Below are 20,742 nucleotides of genomic sequence, written 5' to 3' on the forward strand. Positions count from 1 at the left end.
TCTCCTTATTCTTTAGCATCAGAAACCTTTTTCTTCCCCCTCTTCATAAGACATCATAACTTACCAAGAATCCTAATATATAAAAAAGATCAAAGCAGAGCCATCCTGGGTGACACAGCAGCAGGGATTTCCCTGGAGCCTGCCCACCTGCCTCGCTCTCTGCTCGCACAGAGGCCCGTAAGAACATGGCTCACAAAGGACTCATCTGTGGGGCCGGACAGCAGGACGTTCAAGCAGTTAACGCTTCCGTTCCAGTCCACCCACAGACGATCGACAGAACTGGGTTTCTTTTCCTCCTCTACCCACCCTCGCTGGAGAAGACAGGAGGAGCAGGAAGAGGACCAGGGACACAGACAGGGGCTGGAGCAAGCTTAGTTTTGAAACATCAGAAGAGGCGAGCTTCCCCCCGGGAAAGGTGAATGGCCCTGACACACCCAATGTGTTTCGAAGGTGTCTCTGGCCCTGAAGGTGGTTGGTCTCAGGCTTCAACGGCAGGGGTCCCGACAGAGAGCTCACCCCCTCTTCTCTGAGGCCTCCCGCAGCTCCTGCCGTACCCCAGGGTGTTTTGCAGAAGATGGGGAGTGTGTGAATGAGGAGAAACCAAGCTTGTTGTGCTTGTGGAAATTCTCGTTCCAGGATCCCTCTACCCAGGGGCCATCTGCATGTGTTCGCCAGGAGACTAGAATTTTCTGTTTTGTTTGGTTAAGAGGTCCAGAGAGACTCTTCTACAAGGCCCTCTTGGTCGTGAATATAATTACTCATGGGACCCTCTGGAGCCCGAGAGAAAGGCCGGGTGGCGTGACAGAGCTGCCTCTAGAGAAGCCTTAGGAACCCCGTGTTAGCACCCTCGTATCTGAAGGCCCCAGCATCACCTGCCCCACCTGTGAGGCTGCTGCTTGAGTCTCAGAGCCCGTCACCTTTGGGTGTTCAGATTCCAAGTGGCCATCAAGCTGGGCCTGCGAGGTGAAGAGCTCCCCGCAGAGCTCACAGGGGAAGGTGCTCTCTGACTGCTTGAAGTGCTCCGTGGTGACGTGGTGTTGCAGTGCTCCCGGGAAGCGGAAAGTAGCCGCACAGTACAAGCACCTGAACGGCTGCGACCCTGGAAGAGGGGGACACAAAGGACGGGCTGGGGGTGGAACGACTGAGAGAAGGAAGAGCAGGGACAGGGGAGAGGCCGCGCGGCGGGGATCAAGGTGCAGACGCAGATGTAGGTTCTGAGGGGCCTGAAGCTTGTAGCTTTGGGGGATCCTCTTTAGGAAAAGCAACGCAACGTGAAAGATACAGGAATGGGCCCCACGCAGGTGACAGGCTCTGCAGCACAGCACCAGATTCAGGCTCCAAGTGCCTCTGCTGAAGCCCATTCTTCACTTAACTGCAGGTAAGGGTGCTGCTGATACTACACTTCATCAGGTCCCAGAGGCACATTTTAACATCCCTGACGCGGAGCCAACGGCATCTCACGACTACCGCAGGCCAGGCGGCGGGCAACGTACAATTACCAACGGCTGCACGGGGACGGACGTCTAAGGTGGTGGCACCAAGCCCTGCGGAGTGTGCGTCCAGGGCTTCGAAGGAAACCCCCAAGACGGGAGCAGCGCACGTTGCTAGCTCACAGGAACCAAATGGCTGAGGAGGGACGCGGTAAGCGGTGGACGCTCAGCTACCTCCCCAGAGCAGGACAAAGGGGGCTAGTTTTCCCTAACGCTCAGGGGACCAACACCCACGGCCTGCGTGTGTCCGTCCCCAGTGCTGCTGGTGCGGAGCAGACATCACGCACGACGACACACACCCTGGCGGTCAAACTGAGAGCTACTCTGAGAAGCGGCTGCTCACCGTGATTTCTGTCTACGTTCCTCCCGACGTGCACACACAGGAGTAGGTACAGCCTACGTCACATTAAGTCCCAAACGGCACTGAGAATGGCCTGAAAATTCTAAGTGACAACTAAGTATAGTTTAATTGGTAGCAGTGTTTCTTTCTTAATGGCTCATTAAAAACTAGCATTTCAAGGGGCGCCTGGGTGGCGCAGTCGGTTAAGCGTCCGACTTCAGCCAGGTCACAATCTCACGGTCCGCGAGTTCGAGCCCCGCGTCGGGCTCTGGGCTGATGGCTCAGAGCCTGGAGCCTGTTTCCGATTCTGTGTCTCCCTCTCTCTCTGCCCCTCCCCCGTTCATGCTCTGTCTCTCTCTGTCCCAAAAATAAATAAATGTTGAAAAAAAAAATTTTTTTAAAAAACTAGCATTTCAGGTTTGATGAGACACAGCCCTGACTATGATAATCACAGTGGCGCTTGAGGGATGCTCACCGGGGTCGTGCCTCCCGTGTTCTCTGGGTACAAACACATTCAGTTTGCAGTTACGCCGTGAGGAAGGAGGCATTACGATTGTCCCCGTTTAATAGATGAGGAAACTGAGGCACACGTTAAGGGTCCCGGACCGCACACTGCACAGCCGTGGACGGCGGAGAAGAGCATCCCCGGGGCGGCGGGGCCCAGGAACATCGTGGAAGGGGCACTGACCTGAATGCTGGCACTTGATATGAACCTGCAGCAAAGCCGGTGTGGGGAAGAGCTCCTTACACTGGTCACACTCGTGGAACTTCGTATCTGCGGGGCACACAAGGAAAGAGGTGCTGGGAACGAACAAGAAGACGGCCCTCTCGGGCTGGAGAGGCACAGGGCTGGGGGTGGCGGTGACGGCGAACACTTAGCCAGCATCTCCCCGGGGCCGGGAACCTCGTGCCTACGACCTGTTAGTGCAGTCTAGTGTAAAGAGCACCAGATCAGAACGGGCCGCCCGGAGGAAAGCAGGGCTGCCGTGAGAGGGGAAGGAGAAGGCACCCACCAGAGCTCAGCGTGCGCCTCGCACACAGGAGATGCTTCAAGCCCGCAGTGATTACCCCGCAGGCTGACCCGCGAGGTAGGTATTAAGAACTTTCTGAAGAGAAGGAATCTGGCTCAGAAGAGAGCGGTCACCGGCCGAGGTCATGCAGCCGATCAGTGCCGGAGTCAGGAGTCCACCCAAGCCCATCCGCCACTTCCCGGGTACCATGATGAACCATTGTCGCTCAGGGGCCCGTAGGAGCTTACGGTGCTCCAGGCCTCTGGGTTTGAGAACCACCGCCACTCAAGCTGATGCTTACCGTTACCGACGGGCCAGTGCGGTGGTGTGCTGGGACAGAACGAAGGCAGTTGCCACACCACACCACAGCCCCGGAAGTTGGGGTTGTGGACAGAGCTCAGGATGCTGTCATCTAGCCACTCTACCCGTCAGCTCCCACCCCATCTACAGGCACCCGAACTTCACCTGCATGCTCTGCTTTGATGTGCTTCTTGTGTTCAACGGTGTTGGAAAAGGTCTTGTCACAGGAGCCGCACTGGAGCGATGAAAATTTGGAAGATCGATGATTCTGAGCGGCAAACACATCAGGGTGGTGGGTCCGGTTGTGGTACCACAAACCAGACAATTGCTGCAAGGAATACGGCACATGTTAAGTCTTGGAACGTTCCAACAAGCTGGAGAGTTCACCAGGCCCTCGTGAGACAAATGAGCTTATGGGTCTAGACCCACACTCTTACCTGTCACACTGAGAGCCCACGTGAGCGGAAAGGCTGGGGAACAAGGCACCCGTGTATTTGCCAAGAGGCTACTATGGGGCAGGGCTCAGCCCGGCCCTTCAGAAACTTTTCACCCCTCACAACAAGCCTATGAGAGAGGGGCCAGACCTCTCTAGCGAGGTGGAAGCTGAGGCACAGAGGGGCTAAATGATTTGCCCAACGTCATATGATTCAGTACAGAGCAGGGCCAGGATTCAAACCCTGGCCTTCCACCTGGAGTGTGGGGGCTGTATCCCACTGCCTCCCAGAGGCCCAGGGAAGCAGCAGAGACCCTCCTGGAGCAGGAGCATTTGTCGTCCCTGCTCCATAAGCAACTGCTACTCCTTTCTGGGCTCCAGAACAGCCCCGAGACACTGTGCCTACAGTTCCGCTCTCCTAGAGGCCACGCCCAGGCCTTACCCAGCTCGGTAACCCTGACGTCACAGCACCAGCTCGGCACAAAGTTAGCGCCCCATTTCTGTTGAGCTGAAATTAGCTGCTGTGCTTCTCTCCGTATACCCGAATCTTACAGTTGTCACAAGAACCACTGTTTTCTCTGTAGTTTTAGAGTGGAGTTTCTTGTATGTGGTTTCTTTTTAGTTCCATATGGGGTTTCCCTTCAATCATATACCAAATTCGAAGGTGAAAAAGCAGACCCCCTTCCCTGGGAGTTACACAACCACCACCACCCAGTAATTGTGCTAGATCAGGGAGTTCCAGGCAGTGTTACGCAGCCATCGTCACTCTCACATCCCTTGACACACAGGGTCAATGGGTTCCACAGAGTGTGAGTGTCCGCAGGGAAAAGCAGCATTCAGTTCGTGACAAGGCTGAGACCTGAAAGGAGAGGTGTAGGAATTCTCGGCAATTAAAGCTCCCGACGGCATTACTCTGACCAGATCACCCTAGAGAGTCTGAGTAATTACAAGCTGCATCCTTCACGGGAAGCAGCCACATCAGCGTCTCCAGGGCTCCCAGCAGATCGAGGGGAGGGCAGCCTGGGGACAGGGGGAGGCGCTCCTGGCAGAGCCTGAGGTCACCTGGTAGGCCTTGTTGCAGATCCCGCAGCTGAAGGGCTTCCCCCCGACGTGGGTCACCATGTGCCGCTCCAGCATGGAAGGGGCGCTGAAGATCTTCCCGCACGTGGGGCAGGGGTGGTACTCCTTGGAGTGGACCTCGTGGATGTGCTTGCGATGGTCCTGCAGGGTGGGGAAGCTCATCCGGCATTTCTTGCAGTCGTAGGGATCTTCTATGTCTGGTGCCACGGGCCATCGTGAGAAGAGACGGAGGGGAAAAGATAGGACAGGCAGCAGTCAGTGAGACGCGGGCCGTGTGCAGCTCCAGGTGCCAGACTCCGTTCAGACGTCAGGCACGGCCGCAGACTCTGAGGACCAGCTGCGAGTGCGGTGGTCACCTGACTGCCCCCTACCTTCGTCCCGGGAGGAGGGACTCCCCCGAGGCCTCTGTACTAACCACCTCTGCGGCATCAAGCGGTTCATCCCGATTTCTCACGTTATACCCTACAAGTTAAATTCCGCGTAAGTACTTTGCACGGAGTAGTGCCCTTGCTCTTTCCCTGCTCGCGGTGGGCATTTCTGAGTTTTCTCGTTTTCTACAGAGATTTCCAGCAAACTCCCCGGAGCATGCTATCTCCTTAATTGTCAGCACATGACTGACAGGAAGAAGGCTTCCTCGCTCCTCGCCTTAGACTCAAGAAAAAAAACATTTTCAATGTTTAATGAGTGCCATGCGACAGGCATGTTTTAAGTGCCTTACACATATTAACTCCCTTTGTCCTTCCAATAATCCTACGAGTGGGATCTATTATCATCCTGTTTTAGAGATTAGGAAAAGCAAGGCTTACAGACTGCCTGCGCAGTGACACGAGTGGGAATGGCTGAACTGGGTGACACTCCCAGCTCTCATTCCCGTGGCCCTGCTCCGAGCCACCTGCTTAACTGGACATGCCAACCCTGCAGTGAGGCCTCACAAACAAGAACCAGCACCGATGCAGGAAACGTGTGCTGTCCCTTTGGCAGGAAACTTCAGTTTATTTTTTCTGAAAGCAACAGAAAGCAGAATGTTTTAATCCTTTGCCCACGAGCCAATCCTACACGTGCACCGAGTCAGATTAATTCAAGAATCTGGACGCGCAGCAGCACTCGGTGTCATCAACTAGTTTCCCTGTGGACATGAGCTCTTGAAATCTCAGTTTACGCTGCTGTCAGGGCGCTCTGAAGCGGTTCTCCGCAAGCCACGATGCGGGCCTGTGACACAGGTCAGGAACAGTTCAGGAGAGGGGCCTGGATGCTGGCCTGCCACCGGGGACGCTTCCTAACACCCAGAAGTCTTTGGGGTCCTCTGCGTCCTGACAATTGACCGGTCCCGCCCTCACCCCTCTCCCCGGTAATGCTACCAGGAAAAAGGAGACCAGAGGAGCACGGCATTCAAAAAGGCTGAAAGGACATAAGATGATGGCACTAGATCCAAGCCAGATCTCACTCATCTGGGAGCCTCACGAGCTGGACGTGGGGACCCAGGAACACCTCGGGGGAAGGGGGCAGCCCTGTGTATGCCTCCTGCATCGTCCACAGTGTCCAGCCCCGGGCTGGGCACAGAGGAGCCCCAACAATGTCCTTTGCCAGCTGGCAGATAACAGATTTGCATGGGTCGACATTAAGTACATGTTTGTGAGGCCCTGTGTTTGCCGACAGCTAGAAACTGGTGTGTGGGAAACAGAGGCGGGGAGGGGAGAGGAGAGGGGAGAAGGGAAACAGAGGTGGGGAGGGGAGGGGAGAAGGGAGAAGGGTATGCAGGGTGCATGACGTGCTAGAGAGACCGGCTTTGACGGTGACAAATGGCATCTGGGAGGGCTGCTTTCATCCAGTAATAACATCTGGCGTTTAGTGAGCATTTCTGTGTCACGCTTTACACGGGATACCTCCCTAACTCTCACAGCGACCCAAGGTGGCGGCATCACTTTCTCTCATGTACAGAAGGGGTACGGGAGGCTTAGAAAGGTAAAGAAATCTGCTTAAGGTCTCAAGGAAGAAAACGGCAGGGTCAAGATTCAAGTCCAGGCCCGTGTGATTTCAGAGCCCAAGCTCCTCCTAACTCCCGGGGACACGGTGTTGATCACACGCCTGCTGCTGGAGAAGACGCAATGTGGCCAGCCACACACCACACTGGCCATCTCCCGAGGCCAGAATGAGGACGGAGTTTTATTTACCTTCCTATGTGTGTGTCGAACAGTAGCACGTCTTTGCATCAGTGCCAGTAGAAGGGGACAAAAATGGGGGCAGACCCCACTGACCAAGTGGCCAGGGGAGCCCTGGAGAGAGAACGCGGGGCAGAAGGCTTTCAGGGCGGTGTGAGCAGGGACCACGTACAACGGTGTGCGTGAGCTCAGACAGCGTCCGGCCGCTCCTATGGGGAAGGCGGGTAGGGCTATGAGATGAGTGGGGGCGGGAGGGGGCGTGGAAAGAGAAGCTCGGTGGACTAATGGGAATATTCTGGTGCTCTGCAGCCTGTTATCAAGGATCTCCTTCAAGCATAATTTGCCTTTGTCAGCCAAGCAGTACCAGGTGGGCTAAAAAGGAAGACAAGGAAACAGCCTGGACGTTACACGATGACACATTAAAATGGGATTTTTCTTGGAATAGGAACAAGGGACTCGGTTTTGCAGGAGAATAGGGGAGGGGAAGGCAGCAAACGGGGCTGGCTCTGGTGGAGTGTCACTTTCTGTCATGATTGCTACGAGCCCTCTCAGAGCCAGAGCCTGACATCCACTCCACAATCTCGGTACGTACTGTGAAAGGTGTGCAGGTGGATGGACAGGCCATTGGCTTGCCGGAAGCCCTTGCCACAGTCCCTGCAGACATATGGCTTGTCCCCGGTGTGGGTCCTCACGTGGCGGGACAGCTCAATGGACTGGGCGAACACAGCATCACAATACTGGCAGGCATACATTTTCCCTAGAAACATACACGAGTTTACCCATTAGAAACAGCACCAAACATTTACGGCATTCCTAAAACAAGCTCACACTGCAAGGCACGTGGTGGGGAATATGATCTGGGAGAGGACATTAAACCACAAGCAATTTGCAACACACCGGGTGAGAGGTCTGAGCCCCTCTATCAGACGGCAGCACACACACAGTTGATGGCACAGTGTGGTCTCTCTCCCCTGAGGAATGAGGACAGAGTTCTCATCACACAGACCACCCATCTGCTAACCAGGCCACCCCAAGTATGGAAGAGCTCATTCCACACCCAGGAAACAGATACATCCTCACGCCCAGAAATTCTCATGCCCAGGTACATCCTCACGCCCAGGGTCTGGATCCCTTGCCACAGCCACAGTGCAGAATTGTGACTTCACGTAAAGGTGACAGACGGGGACTCAGAGAATGGAAGCCTTCTCCCGCTGACTTGCTATAAAGTTATTATAAATCATTTGGCTTCTCTATTTCCTCACGCACATTATGAGAATACAATGACCAGACTGCCAAAGACTGTTAGAAAATACAGGTACAGAGCAAGGCTCGGACGCTGGCATCTGTAAGCCACTCGACCAGCTGTGCCTCCAATGTCCATTATGGGCCAACAGAGAAGTGGAGAAATCAGTGAGGCAAGGGTCCAGGTCCCCCAAACCCTAGGGCCTGCTTCAACGAGAGCAATCAATGCCATTTTCATTGTTCACATGTTGGGCTTTGAAATAAGATTCGTTAGGGAAAAAAGGGTTTCTTCAATCAAGAGTGGAATTATTAAGAAGCCCAGGACTCAGCCCTTGGCCTTCCTTATTCACACTTTGTAGAGAACCTTATCTCGGAGCTCAGATGCCATCTGTACCCTGACGATGCGCACGTTTTTGTCTCCGGCTCCCAGCTTTCCCCAGAACTGCGGACCTGCACATCCAACCGCCCATCACCCTCCTTCTCCGCCTGGAGGTCTAACCAATACTGCAGACACAGCTCCCAATTCCCTGTCCCCAGCAACCCCAGCAACCCCAGCACCCCCCACCCCCACGCGCTCCAGTTTCCTCACCACAGTGAACGGCAGCACCATCTAGTACTCAGTTGCTCAAGCCAGAAACTCCAGGCTGCCCTAAACTCCCCCCTCACGTCGGCACCCAGCCCAGCGTGGGTCCTGTACTTCTGTGTCAACAATGCATTCTCAAACATGAACGTTTTACAACCGCTCCTAGCACAGCTCCAGCTGAGCGCCTCATCACCTCCATACCAGATGACTGGCCCACCTCGCCTCCCTGGGCACACTCTTGCCCTATTACAGCTGACAGGCTGGAGTCGCCAGAATTAACTCCAAAACCCCTAAGTCACATCCTAGGGATCTTCTGCTCACGACTGTCCTATGGCTTCCTGCTGTAGAATCATGGCCCTCAAGGACGTCCGCGTCCTAGCCCCTGAAACTTGGGAATGTGTCCCCTCACATGACAAAGGGGGCTTTGCAGATATGATTAAGTTAAGGATCTTCAGATGACAGGATTATCCTGGATTATACCAGCAGGCCCAACATAATCACCAGGGTCCTTGGAAGAGGGAGCAAGGAGGGTCAGAGGAGGAGGCGGGATGAGGGACACAGAGGTTGCAGCGCCACAGCCACGAGCTGGGGAAGGCAGACAACCTCTAGAAGCTGGGAAAACAAGGAACGAGTTCTGCCCCGAGCCTCCAGAAAGAACACACCTGCCAAATTTGGACTCTATGCTCGTTAAAACTTCTTTTGGCCCCCTTACCTCTAAAACGGCAAGATAATACGTTTGCATTGTTTTAAGCCACTGTGTGTGGTAATTTGTTACAGCAGCAATAGAAACTAGCACTTTCCGCATAACAACCAGTCCCGACCTTGACTTACAAGACCCTTACAGGCACCTGGGTGGCTCAGTTGGTTAAGCGTCCGACCCTTGGTTTTAGCTCAGGTCGTGATCTTGCAGTTCGTGAGTTCGAGCCCCACATCAGGCTCTATGTTGACAGTGCAGAGCCTGCCCGGTGGGAGGGGGGGTCTCCATTTTCCCTCTCTCTTGCCCCTCCCCTACTCATGTGTGTGCACACACGTGTTCTCTCTCTCTCTCAGAATAGACAAATAAACTTAAAAAAAAACAACTTAGAAAACAAAACAAAACAAGACCCTTACGAGACCTGGCCTCTGGCAACCTCTCCGGCCTTACCTCTCACCCTCTTGTCTCGTTTACGCTGCTTTGGCCCCTTCTAGTTTCCTGTGGTCTCTCAAACAGGCAAGGCTCATCCCCACTTGGAGAGGGGGTTCTGCGCCTGCGAGGCTTTTCTAGATCTGCCACCGGTTCCGGCTCTCACTTCACTCGGGTTTCCACACAAACCTCATTTCATTGAGGCCTTCTCTGGCGACACAGAGGGCGCCCCACCCCAGCCCTGCCGCCCTCCTGTTGCTCACCCTGCTTTACTTCTCGTCAGGGCAAGTACTACTACCTGACTGTATATTACAACTTTGTTCATGGTCTCTCTTACCCAGTGGGATGTAAACTCCACGAGAGCAGGCTGTGTATAGTGACTCTGCCCCTGCTACCTGGAATCGTGCTCAGGAAAGTCATTCAGTCAGTAAGTGTTTACTGAGTGTCTATCTACTCTTGCTAAGTACTATTCTAAGTTCCAATAATACGCAGTGGTGGGGGGAAAGACTAACAGCCCTACCCTCAGGGAGCTGGCATTCTGACAGGAGGAGACTCACTAAAAACACAGTAAATTAATGAAGCAGATAAGATAGCCGGTGACTAGTACTGTGGAGACAAGCCACGCAGGGGAACGGGGGCTGGGGCTGAGATTTCACACGGGGCAGTCAGGAAAGGACTCACGGGAAGAAGTGAGAATAAAGAGCCGGGAAGAAGTGAGAATAAAAAGCCGAAGGAGGTGGGGAGGGATGAAAAGCATTCCAAGCAGCGGGAAGGACAAGAATGCAGGGCCCACGGCAGGTATAGCGGAGAGAACAGGGTGTGGGCAGGGGAGAGGTCCCAGGGGACCTGGTCACACGGAGCCTGGCAGGCTATCGTAAGGCCTTCAGATTTTCCACCAAGCGAGGCGAACAGGCTTCGCACACAGGTTTTGAGCAGAGAAGGGGGAGGATATGGTTTAGTTTTGAAAGGATCCCTGGGGCCTGTGGACCGAGAACACAGTCCAGGGAGAAGGGGAGAGCCAGGACGCCAGTTGGGTGGCTATTCCCGCAGTCCGGGTGAGAGGACGGTGGGACCGTCACTTCCACAGAAATGTGCGCAACGATGCAGAGAATCTCCCGAGAAGCCTTCTCTGACAACACACCTCCCCTCTGACTGGACTAGAAACCCCTCCCTCATTCCTCCATCTCCCTGGTAGTGTTGTTACTCCCTGTTCCAACGGCACCTGTCTCTTTCCCAGACACACCCTAGACCGTCAGCTCTGTGAGCACAGGACGTCCAGCTTCATCACTCAGCCCCTGCCACTGTGAGCGCCACAGCAGGTGCTAAACCAAGGTTCTTCTCAAGCTTGAATTCCACCTCGAAGCCCAAGGAACCCCTGGCTTTATGCAGATTCCAACTATGAAGTCACCAGCCCAGGTGAGCCAGCCTCTCTTCACAAACTCTCACCGGAGCATTTTGCACACCTGTGCACCTATGTACTTCTGGTCATCCGTGTGCCCACAGGCTGCACGGTCGCTGTTTGTAAGCTACCTGAGATCTTTATCATGCCTAGATCCACGGGTTTTTAGGCAATTCATACAGTTAAAGTTGGCGGGGAAAATGAAGAAATTCTCCACGCCTTGCCTTCCGAGTGCTTCTTCTTGGTGTGGTAGGCCAGGGCAGAGGCCTGGGTAAAGGTCATGAGGCAGTGCTTGCACATGAACGGGCGGTCCCCAGTGTGAAGGCGAAGGTGGTTCTTCAGGGTAGAATTGGCCGCAAACTTTGCCCCACACTCTTCACAGGAGAAAGGCTTCTCATCAAAGTGCTCTGTCAGTTTGTGGTACTGCATGCCTAGGGACCAGAGGGACACCAGTAAGCAGCGTGATGAAGCCAGCAGGAGGACACGAGAGCACTGTCTGAGACCGGGCCCCGAGAGGAAGCCCAGCACGAACCACAGGACAGCAGGCCACGCTCCCTCCGACCTCACACAGCCATGCTGCTCACCCACCCACCGCCCAGCACTCCAGAGGTCACCTCGGTCCCACCCGTTTGGTTCAGGCACGAAGTGTTCTGGGTTTATCTTTCCCATCCCCTCTTTCTCTTAAATAGGACCTGCCACAGAGGAACAAAAACTCACTTTACGTTTCATTAGGTTTCCCCGACATCTGGGACAAGGGTAAACAATTTTGGCTATACACCCCACGGCTTCTGTGACTTACTTATTATCGAGAAACAAGTAAAAGCATGGAAACCTAAGAGTCGAGTGTTAAATAGCTGGCTGTTATTCTGAATAATAATGGCCACAGTTCACGAAGTCCTAACTCTGTCGTAGGCACTGCACGTCGGGTGTGTAACTGTATTATCTTAAATCTTGACAACAATTCAAAAAAACGGGTGCTATCAGGGCGCCTACTTAACAGGTGGGGAAGTTAAGAGAGCTGACGCCAAAGCTCATGCTCTTCTCAAAACATGACCCTGCGTCTGTAGGAACCCGCTCCGTTCCCCAGGCCGGTCCACGGCCCTCACTGCATACGAGACACAAGGCCTGGAATCCACACTGTGATGTCCAGAATTACCACCCTCTTAAGTTACCTCGCCCGCCTCAAAGTACCTGAGGCGTGGGCAAATTCTCTCCCACAAAGGTCACATGTCACTGGAAGCCTCTTCTTCTTCTTCTTCGGGGCATCGGGCTCTCCTCCTCCACCGTGGGCCTCCAGCTGATGTTTTTCCAGCTCCTTCTTAGACTCCTTGGTCTCACTGCACTCCTTACACTGCACCTGTTTGCTCTTGGCCACCCGGCAGCGCTTCATGTGCACCTTCAGACGGCAGTAGAAATGGAAGCTTTTGTCACAGGCCTTACAGACGAAGCTCTTCTTGGCAGGGTCGGGGGAGGCAGACGTGTTTTTCGCTTGTGGCTCTGGCAAGGAGCCGGTCTCCCCTTGACTGCTCTGCTTCCCAGACCGGCAGCCTTCCTCCGCCGGCTCGGCTACCTTCTCATCTGTTCTGTCGTTGGCTGCGCGGGGAAATTTACTGCTCACTTTCCACCTTTCCTCCTCTCCACCTTCCTGAGTAAGGAAGCCTGCATGTAAGAGAAATCACATGGCTCTGGAAATTCTCCTGTGTTTCTACTTTGCTTCCCAACTTTTCTTCTTAGGATACACTGGAGACTACTTGAGACCCTCCTCAGACTCTGAAGTGATACCCTTGTCATCCTGACTCGCCGATACATGTAAAGAGCATCGCTTCACACGTAGCCTAGGACTCCTCCAGGTACCGAGAGCATACAGAAGGAGTAGGGCAGCAATGGATGAACTCTTGTGCAAACTACTGCCTCTTCTCTCTAACAGGGAAACCACCCGCGGGCCTGACAGGACCCCCACCCCACTCTGTTCCTTACCAGTGTATGCCAACTCATGCATGACAGGCTGCAGGCCTGGGAAAGATCTGTGGACACTGCACAGGAGGGAACATATTTCAACGGCCGCGACAGATTTTTCCGTGGCTCTGCTCAGCACTGCTTTCAGGGAAGCTTCAGGGCTGGCTGTCTCAGGGGAAATGCTCAGAATCTAAATGAATACCAGGAGACAAAGGTTTGTGGTTAGTATCAGCAGTTTTCTCCATGGCTTTCAACTTAAGGGAAAAAAGCTGATTTCAGGAAGGCACTGCTCTCTCTGTAACAAGTTTACATTTCTTGTGATAAATGTGGAGAACCCTCTTTTCCCCAAGAACAGGGAAATTGGCAAAATTAAAAAAAAAAAAAAGATACAGATGTCAAGACAAATGTGCAAATACAAAGAAGGCACAAGCAAGGAAGCATTAAGCATTTTCTATGAGAAATATCTTCTCAGAAACCAGGAGTCTCCAAAAGAACTTTTCTAGATCTTAATATTAAAAGCTTGGAAAGCTGTAGGATTTGGTAGCTGGTGGTTCTGTCTTGAAGATCAAGATCATTTTTCATAATATATAATTGTCTCAACGTCTGGAAGTGATTCTGCATGATCAGTGGCCTCACATTTTTAGACACTTAGATGTACCCTTTTAAACATTTTCTTTCATGAAAAAACTCAGCTTTTTAAAGAAGGTTCAAATAGGGGCTTTAAAGAGGCCAAGAATATGATTTCAAAGCCATCCTCTTTCAGAATGTTACAGCTATCAGCAGAAAGAGTCAGTACACTGAGAAAATAAAGCTAAAACCATCCACAGATGGCCAAATGGAATTTTCGTTCGGGAAGACATTTTATTTCTGCTCTTTTCAAGCCTATCTAAATAAACCTGATGTCCCTGGAGGCAGGCCTGAGACTCATTAGCGAGGCTCAAACTCATCAACTGCAGGAGCCCCATTCCTGAAGCACGAGGCGAGTTGGAGAGAGCCTAGTGGTACGTCTTTCCTCTGAAGCCCCGAAGAAATACGCACCACCTTCGTCACATCTGAGAGTCAGGCCAAGGTGGGGCTGTCACCTGTGTGGACAGAGCTAGAAACCAGCCCTTCTGCACACCATCCACGCCTACTTGGATTAAAAAGCACTACAGGTGAACCTGTAGTTGAATTTCAGTCCCTTTAGAATTCTTCCCCCCTGGAGAAGCACACGATCCTGGGCTGGACAGCCATGAATCCCCCCCCAGTCCCCACCTGGTTTTTCTGGGATGCGGGCCACACCGAGAAGCCTTACAGAAAATGAGCTGGCGCTATTTGCTACCCCATATGGGCAAAAGCTTTGTTCTATCTATGTTTATCTTGGCTCTTCCTAGACGCCAGAACAGAGTATGTAATAAGACCAATTTTACTTTCCTCCCTTTGAAAGCAGTTGCGTCTTAGAACGTGTTGGGGAATAGTCTCATGGTTCCCTTTGAGTTTACCTAAGTTTAGACAAATGAAATACAGCTAGGTTTGAGTCACATGAGCCTGGGTTCAAATCCTGGTTTCAACTCTGACCAGCCAGAGCATCCCAGACATGCTACGGAACCCTCTGGAGCCCGGGTTCCCCTATCTATAAAATGTGGATGACATCACCTGCCACACAGAGTTGGGAGAATAAAAAAACAAAGAGGTGCCGCGAAGGGTTGGCTCAGCAGGCAACAGGCACTCTGCGGAATTTGGTGTCACCCTTAGGAACAAGAGCATCCCAGGCCTGGTAGAATTCTCTGGAAAAATGTTTGTCATTCCCCCCCCACCCCCCAGCCCCCTCGCACCTCCTTCACAGCCTCTGCCAGCTGCTCCTCCTCTGCGGTAAAGCACTTGAGTCCAGTCCCTTGTTGGATGGCCTCTAGGATCAGTCTGCGATGCCTTAGCATGGCTTCTAAGGCCGCACTTTCTGGGTTGGTCGCTGAAAGAAAGGAGGATTAAAAACTCATGACTGGAACTATGAACACCATTTTTCCTTCACTCCTTCTCAGCTCCACTCTTCATAGTGAGAATACACTTCACTGATCTTCTTCCTGGGGCTGGGAGTGGGGAAAATGGCAAACATCACTGCAATTACAGTATAACTAATATCAGCTTAGATTTCTGCATATTTTCAAAGGTTCACAACCCCCCATGTCCTTGAACAAAATTTCCAGTCCTTACTTCCAATGGTGGGGATGTGGAGGATGACCACAGAGAGCTCTTTCTAGTTTCTGGCAAGGCTGACGATAATCTCTACCAGGGGCAAAGCTAGGACAGAGATCAGGTAGCCTACCTGCCCGGAAGAAAGCATCGGCACCAGGCTCCCTTCGTATTTCCTCCATGAGCAGGTTCAACGGGCAGGTCTTTGTCTCCTGAGCCACCAGCAGCAGTTGCCAAATGGCTGTTGCAGAGACAGTCTGCTTTTCTAGAACTGCTGACATCAGAGAACTGAAACCACCCGAGCCAGAGTCCTGTTTCACAAGCTTCTCCATGACCTTCAAAATGTGGCACAAAAATACAGTGAGGGACTTTCTAGCCACCAGACAAGTGGCAAAGCTGCAAGTCGGGGTCCTGGGTTACAGTGGACGTATTTCTGGGGAGGGGCTTTTCAACATTCTTCACCTCCCAACCTGAGAGACTTTTATACAAGACCAAGTTCTTCACACTTCCTTCTGAATGCCTTTCTTATTACTGCAGAAGTTACAACTTCCAACTTATCGCTGTGCCCTAGAAATTAAATCATCTTGTTTTCTTTCTCCTCTACTGACTCCTTAGCATTTCTCAATATGGCTGTGTGTATATTTATGTAATATAAATATATTTTTAAAGTATGCATATATGTTCATCTTTTTTCCTTCTCTCATTTTACCCACCCTCCCTCCCTCCCTCCCCCCTTCTCTTTCTCTTACCTCTCTCTCTCCAGGGGCTAAACCCTTCATGTGTGGGATCATTTTTAGTAATGTCTGGTTGTCTGTGAAAATCTCCAAAAGGTTTTCGTGATACCGTCTCAACAGCTCAGTCCCATAATCATCAGGGCTTGCCTGGACTGCAGGGATATTAGCAAAACAATAATGTTTGTGACAACGAAACACCCCTCCAGGTTTCTCCTACACAAGGTTAGGGGAGCTGACAGAGGAAGAGAGCTGAAATGTCAGCGCTCTGTCTCCTCTAGAAGGCAAATTTGGCTCCCAGCTTGGGGCCTCATACACATGTGTTCAGATCTCCTTTGGTCTACCCTTAAGCACTTGGTGCTTCAGGGTCGCGAAACCACTAATGCTTTAAAAGTCAGCGCTCAGTGGCAGAAGCTAGTGATCGCTCCACAGGGGGGTAATTAGAAGGCGCACTTGTAAGAGAGATCCAGAGGTACAGATTTAAGGGGTGTTACTCCTCGGGCCTGAGGTTAAGGATCCATGCGGCAATCCAAAGCACTAGCAGGCGTGACTCAAGACTGTGGTAGTGAAGCTATACTTAAGTTTCGGGTATATGCCCTTTGAGCCAATCTGTAACTCTCTCTTAAACGGTTATATTTAATTTAAAAGAAAACTAAAAGCCATCAGGCATTTCCTTTAGCTTTACAAATATTCTCCTCTTTGGCCCAGTAACTCCACTTCTGGGAATCATGCCGTAAGAAGGGGGTGCCTGGCTGGCTCAGTCGGTAGAACACCAGACTCTAGATCTTGGGACTGTGAGTTCAAGCTACAGGTTGGGTGCAGAGATTACTTAAAAATAAAATCTTAAAAAAAAAAAAATTCAAAACACTTTAAAAAAGGGAGGTGGGGAGGCACCTGGGTGGCTCAGTGAGTTAAGCTTAGTGGGTTGACTCTTGATTTCAGCTCAGGTCATGATCCTAGGGTCACGGGATCGAGCCCCACATCAGGCTCTGTGCTGAAATGTGGAGCCTGCTTAAGATTCTCTCTCTCCCTCTCCCTCTGCCCTTCCCCCCATTCATGCACGTATGCACTTTCTTTCTCTAAAAAACAATAAAAAATAAAAATTAAAAAAAGAGGGGCGCCTGGGTGGCGCAGTCGGTTAAGCGTCCGACTTCAGCCAGGTCACGATCTCGCGGTCCGTGAGTTCGAGCCCCGCGTCAGGCTCTGGGCTGATGGCTCAGAGCCTGGAGCCTGTTTCCGATTCTGTGTCTCCCTCTCTCTCTGCCCCTCCCCCGTTCATGCTCTGTCTCTCTCTGTCCCAAAAATAAATAAACGTTGAAAGAAAAAAAAAAAAATTTAAAAAAAAAATTAAAAAAAGAAATGCTCTGAAGGGAAAAAGTCTGTGTACAAAAGTATCTGTCACTATATAATTTGTGATGATGCTGAACAGAACACTTAATATTTATTGAGTGTCTATGATGTGCTAATATCATAAATATCACTCATTTACTGAATGTCTATGATGTGCTAATAGACGTGCTAAGTACTGTACATATATTATCTCACAGTGGCCACAAAAATTAATGTAATGGGTACCATTCTTTTTTTTTTTTTTTTTTTAATTTTTTTTTTTTCAACGTTTATTAATTTTTGGGACAGAGAGAGACAGAGCATGAATGGGGGACGGGCAGAGAGAGAGGGAGACACAGAATCGGAAACAGGCTCCAGGCTCTGAGCCATCAGCCCAGAGCCTGACGCGGGGCTCGAACTCATGGACCGCGAGATCGTGACCTGGCTGAAGTCGGACGCTCAACCGACTGCGCCACCCAGGCGCCCCAATGGGTACCATTCTTACCCCCATCTGAGAGAGGAGAAAATGAGGTTCAGAGAAGTTAAATCATTGGCTCAGGGTCACACAGCTACAAAGTAAGTCAGGATAACAAACTCAGGTAGTCTTTTTTTTTTTTTTTTAAGTTTATTTATTTATTTTTTAAATTCATTTTGAGAGAAAGTGAGCATGGGCAGGGGAGAGGCAGACAGAGAATCCCGAGCAGGCTCTGTGCTGCCAGCGCAGAGCCCAACGTGGGGCTCAATCCCACGAACCGTGCAATCATGACCTGAGCCAAAATCAAGAGTCAGAAGCTTAATCAACTGAGCCACCCAGGTGCCCCATGAACCCAGGTAGTCTTGATAGCCCCAACCATTACGCTACACGTAACCCTAACAGGGCATGAGTAATACATGATATATACACCCTTATGATGGAAAACTACACAGCCTTCAAAAAATAGGGTTACAGGGAGTTTTTTGAAAAGTGGGGGAGAATGCTTATGGTACACTGGAGGAAATGATAAAATTATAAAATATGATAGAATATCTCAACATTGTAAAAATAACGTGACAAAATAGGTCAATGTCTTAACACTAAAATAATCAAGTGGTAGGGTCCGAGGTTGTTTTCTTCTTTATTTTTTAAATTGTTCAAGTCTATAAGTATTCATTATTTCTGTAAGCTAGAAAAAAGTTCTCTCATTTCCCAACTACCCTTTCTCTGAAAGCCCTGTCAGTTTCAAGTGCTCTGGGACAGGGGAGAACTGGCTAGACTTGGCCCATTATCCTAAGGGCTGGGACACGGACTCACTTCCCCCAGACAGAAGGTACATGAGGGGCTTAAGGTTAATCCGGGGGACTGCCAGAGCCAAACAGCACTCAAACGGGAGTGGGAAAATCAAGATCTGAGTCTTTGCTGCTCGTATTTATCAACACAGCTTGTCAAAACCATGCGCTCTGTGAGCCCGTCTGCTCCTCAGGCATTCACGGGTGCCATGTGAGGCAACCCTGGAGAAACCACACCTTAACAAACCCCGAACACAGGAACATCATGAGGGAAACGTGATGGAGAAGAGCAATTCTCAGATTCCAGATCTTCACTCCAGAACTATGGAGGATCACTGATCTCTGACAGCTAGTTTCTGTTTCACGAGGGCATCTCTTACCATTATCTCATCTCCCCAGCATGGAGCCAAAAGGGTGTTTAAGCTCTAATTTTCTGGGAGAGGTTCCAGTCCAGAGAGCCGACAATTAACTAATACCTGTGGTGCTTGGCGAAGTGGCTAATTTCTGCAAATTCTCCAGCAGAAGGCCCAAGTTTGGGGACGTCGGTTTCACAGCCTGAAGGAGTTTTACCAAACTCTCTGCAGTCAGAGTCTTGTCTTCAGACATTTTGTGCAGCAGCTTTTCTATGGTCTCCTTGGGGGTCCCGCCCTCGCAGCAATTCAGGATCACCTGCAGCGGCAAGCAATCAGGCAGACACTGGTTACTAGCGATTCGCAGTGCATCTAACACACCGCTGGCAAGCCCAGCAAAATGGGAGGACGAGGAGCCTGTCCCCGGTCCTCCTCTGCCGTCTCTAGTGCCACTGTTCCCACAGTCTCTTCTTTGTGTTGTGTCAGTACAAATCCCGAGCATTCTCCAAACAAATAGCTCTGTGAGCATCCTTCCTTCTCAAACGCAGGTCTGTGTACATTCTTTGTCCCCCAATGGTTTGCATTTTGTGAGAAGATTCCTGCACGAGGCCTATATGGCAGAGCACGTAGCTTACCTCTCACGTTGTTCTTCAGATCTGATTTGTTCAGACACAGACACAGACACTGAGAAACAGACTGGAAATTAATGAGTACAGTTACAGTGGTTTTCAGCCTCTGTTCAGTACAGTACATGACCATGGTAAGAGGCTGCAATTTCAGAGCAATCCCATTATTTTACTTCCTTTTACTTTATTGGCATAGCAATTTGAATGCCCAGATAAGTTACACGTTAGTCTGTGGCCTCCGAAATGATGGATTTAAAGTGCACTTCTGGGGGCGCCTGGGTGGCTCAGTCGGTTGAGCGTCCGACTTCAGCCTGGGTCACGATCTCGTGGTCTGTGAGTTCGAGCCCCGCGTCAGGCTCTGGGCTGATGGCTCGGAGCCTGGAGCCTGCTTCCGATTCTGTGTCTCCTTCTCTCTCTGACCCTCCCCCGTTCATGCTCTGTCTCTCTCTGTCTCAAGAATAAATAAACGTTAAAAAAAAAAAAAAATTTAAAGTGCACTTCTGGATGGTTTTTCTCGTGGATTCTGCAGTCTCGATCTCTCTTATCAGCTCTGCACATAAATCAGCTCCAGTCGTCAGCCCCCACCTCTGCCCCCTTTTCTTCCTCGGTGTGCTAGAGGATTTACCGAGTCAAAAGGACACGGGGTTCCAGCAAAAGGTTGAAAAGTAAAACAGATGACTGTTATTTTACAGCTGTTTTCCTATTAAAATAGTCCTAATGGACTACGACTCACTATGTGGAACCAGGCTCTTCTGGAACTGATAGATAATGTGGGAGATTATTTCAACACATGTAATCTACAGATTCCCAGTAACCAAATTTTGAGCTTTCCTTTGGGAAAATGCTAGCTTTCAGGAGAAACAGTGGAGCAGGTCAGTCACAGTTGCATGCCAGAGGATGCCATTGTCAAATTAACTCCCATTTAAAAGTAAATGTAGGGGCGCCTGGGTGGCGCAGTCGGTTAAGCGTCCGACTTCAGCCAGGTCACGATCTCGCAGTCTGTGAGTTAGAGCCCCGCGTCGGGCTCTGGGCTGATGGCTCAGAGCCTGGAGCCTGTTTCCGATTCTGTGTCTCCTTCTCTCTCTGCCCCTCCCCCGTTCATGCTCTGTCTCTCTCTGTCCCAAAAATAAATAAACGTTGAAAAAAATAAAAAATA

The 20,742-nt window shown here is 51.1% G+C and overlaps 1 protein-coding gene across 2 annotated transcripts in view; it reads right to left on the minus strand.

Moving 5' to 3' along the window:
• ZBTB40 (zinc finger and BTB domain containing 40) overlaps window positions 1-20,742 on the minus strand; it is a 77,985-nt gene that overhangs the window by 1,451 nt on the left and 55,792 nt on the right. Inside the window, exons 6-17 of one of the 2 annotated variants that reach the window (XM_047083568.1) lie at window positions 19,087-19,279; window positions 16,034-16,170; window positions 15,418-15,619; window positions 14,930-15,063; window positions 13,137-13,305; window positions 12,351-12,818; window positions 11,384-11,590; window positions 7,405-7,569; window positions 4,636-4,850; window positions 3,306-3,468; window positions 2,519-2,605; window positions 918-1,099 (exon numbers count right to left, since the gene is read on the minus strand). In XM_047083568.1, coding sequence (XP_046939524.1) covers window positions 918-1,099; window positions 2,519-2,605; window positions 3,306-3,468; window positions 4,636-4,850; window positions 7,405-7,569; window positions 11,384-11,590; window positions 12,351-12,818; window positions 13,137-13,305; window positions 14,930-15,063; window positions 15,418-15,619; window positions 16,034-16,170; window positions 19,087-19,279 — 2,322 coding nt within the window. Of the gene's footprint in view, window positions 1-881; window positions 1,100-2,518; window positions 2,606-3,305; window positions 3,469-4,635; window positions 4,851-7,404; window positions 7,570-11,383; window positions 11,591-12,350; window positions 12,819-13,136; window positions 13,306-14,929; window positions 15,064-15,417; window positions 15,620-16,033; window positions 16,171-19,086; window positions 19,280-20,742 lie in introns of both variants that reach the window. The other variant, XM_047083567.1, reaches the window with a different exon arrangement.

The sequence above is a fragment of the Lynx rufus genome, unplaced genomic scaffold (assembly GCF_022079265.1).
Source record: "Lynx rufus isolate CCGP_SWC_20201006 ecotype Redwood Valley unplaced genomic scaffold, mLynRuf1.p SCAF_2, whole genome shotgun sequence".
Classification (NCBI taxonomy): domain Eukaryota; kingdom Metazoa; phylum Chordata; class Mammalia; order Carnivora; family Felidae; genus Lynx; species Lynx rufus.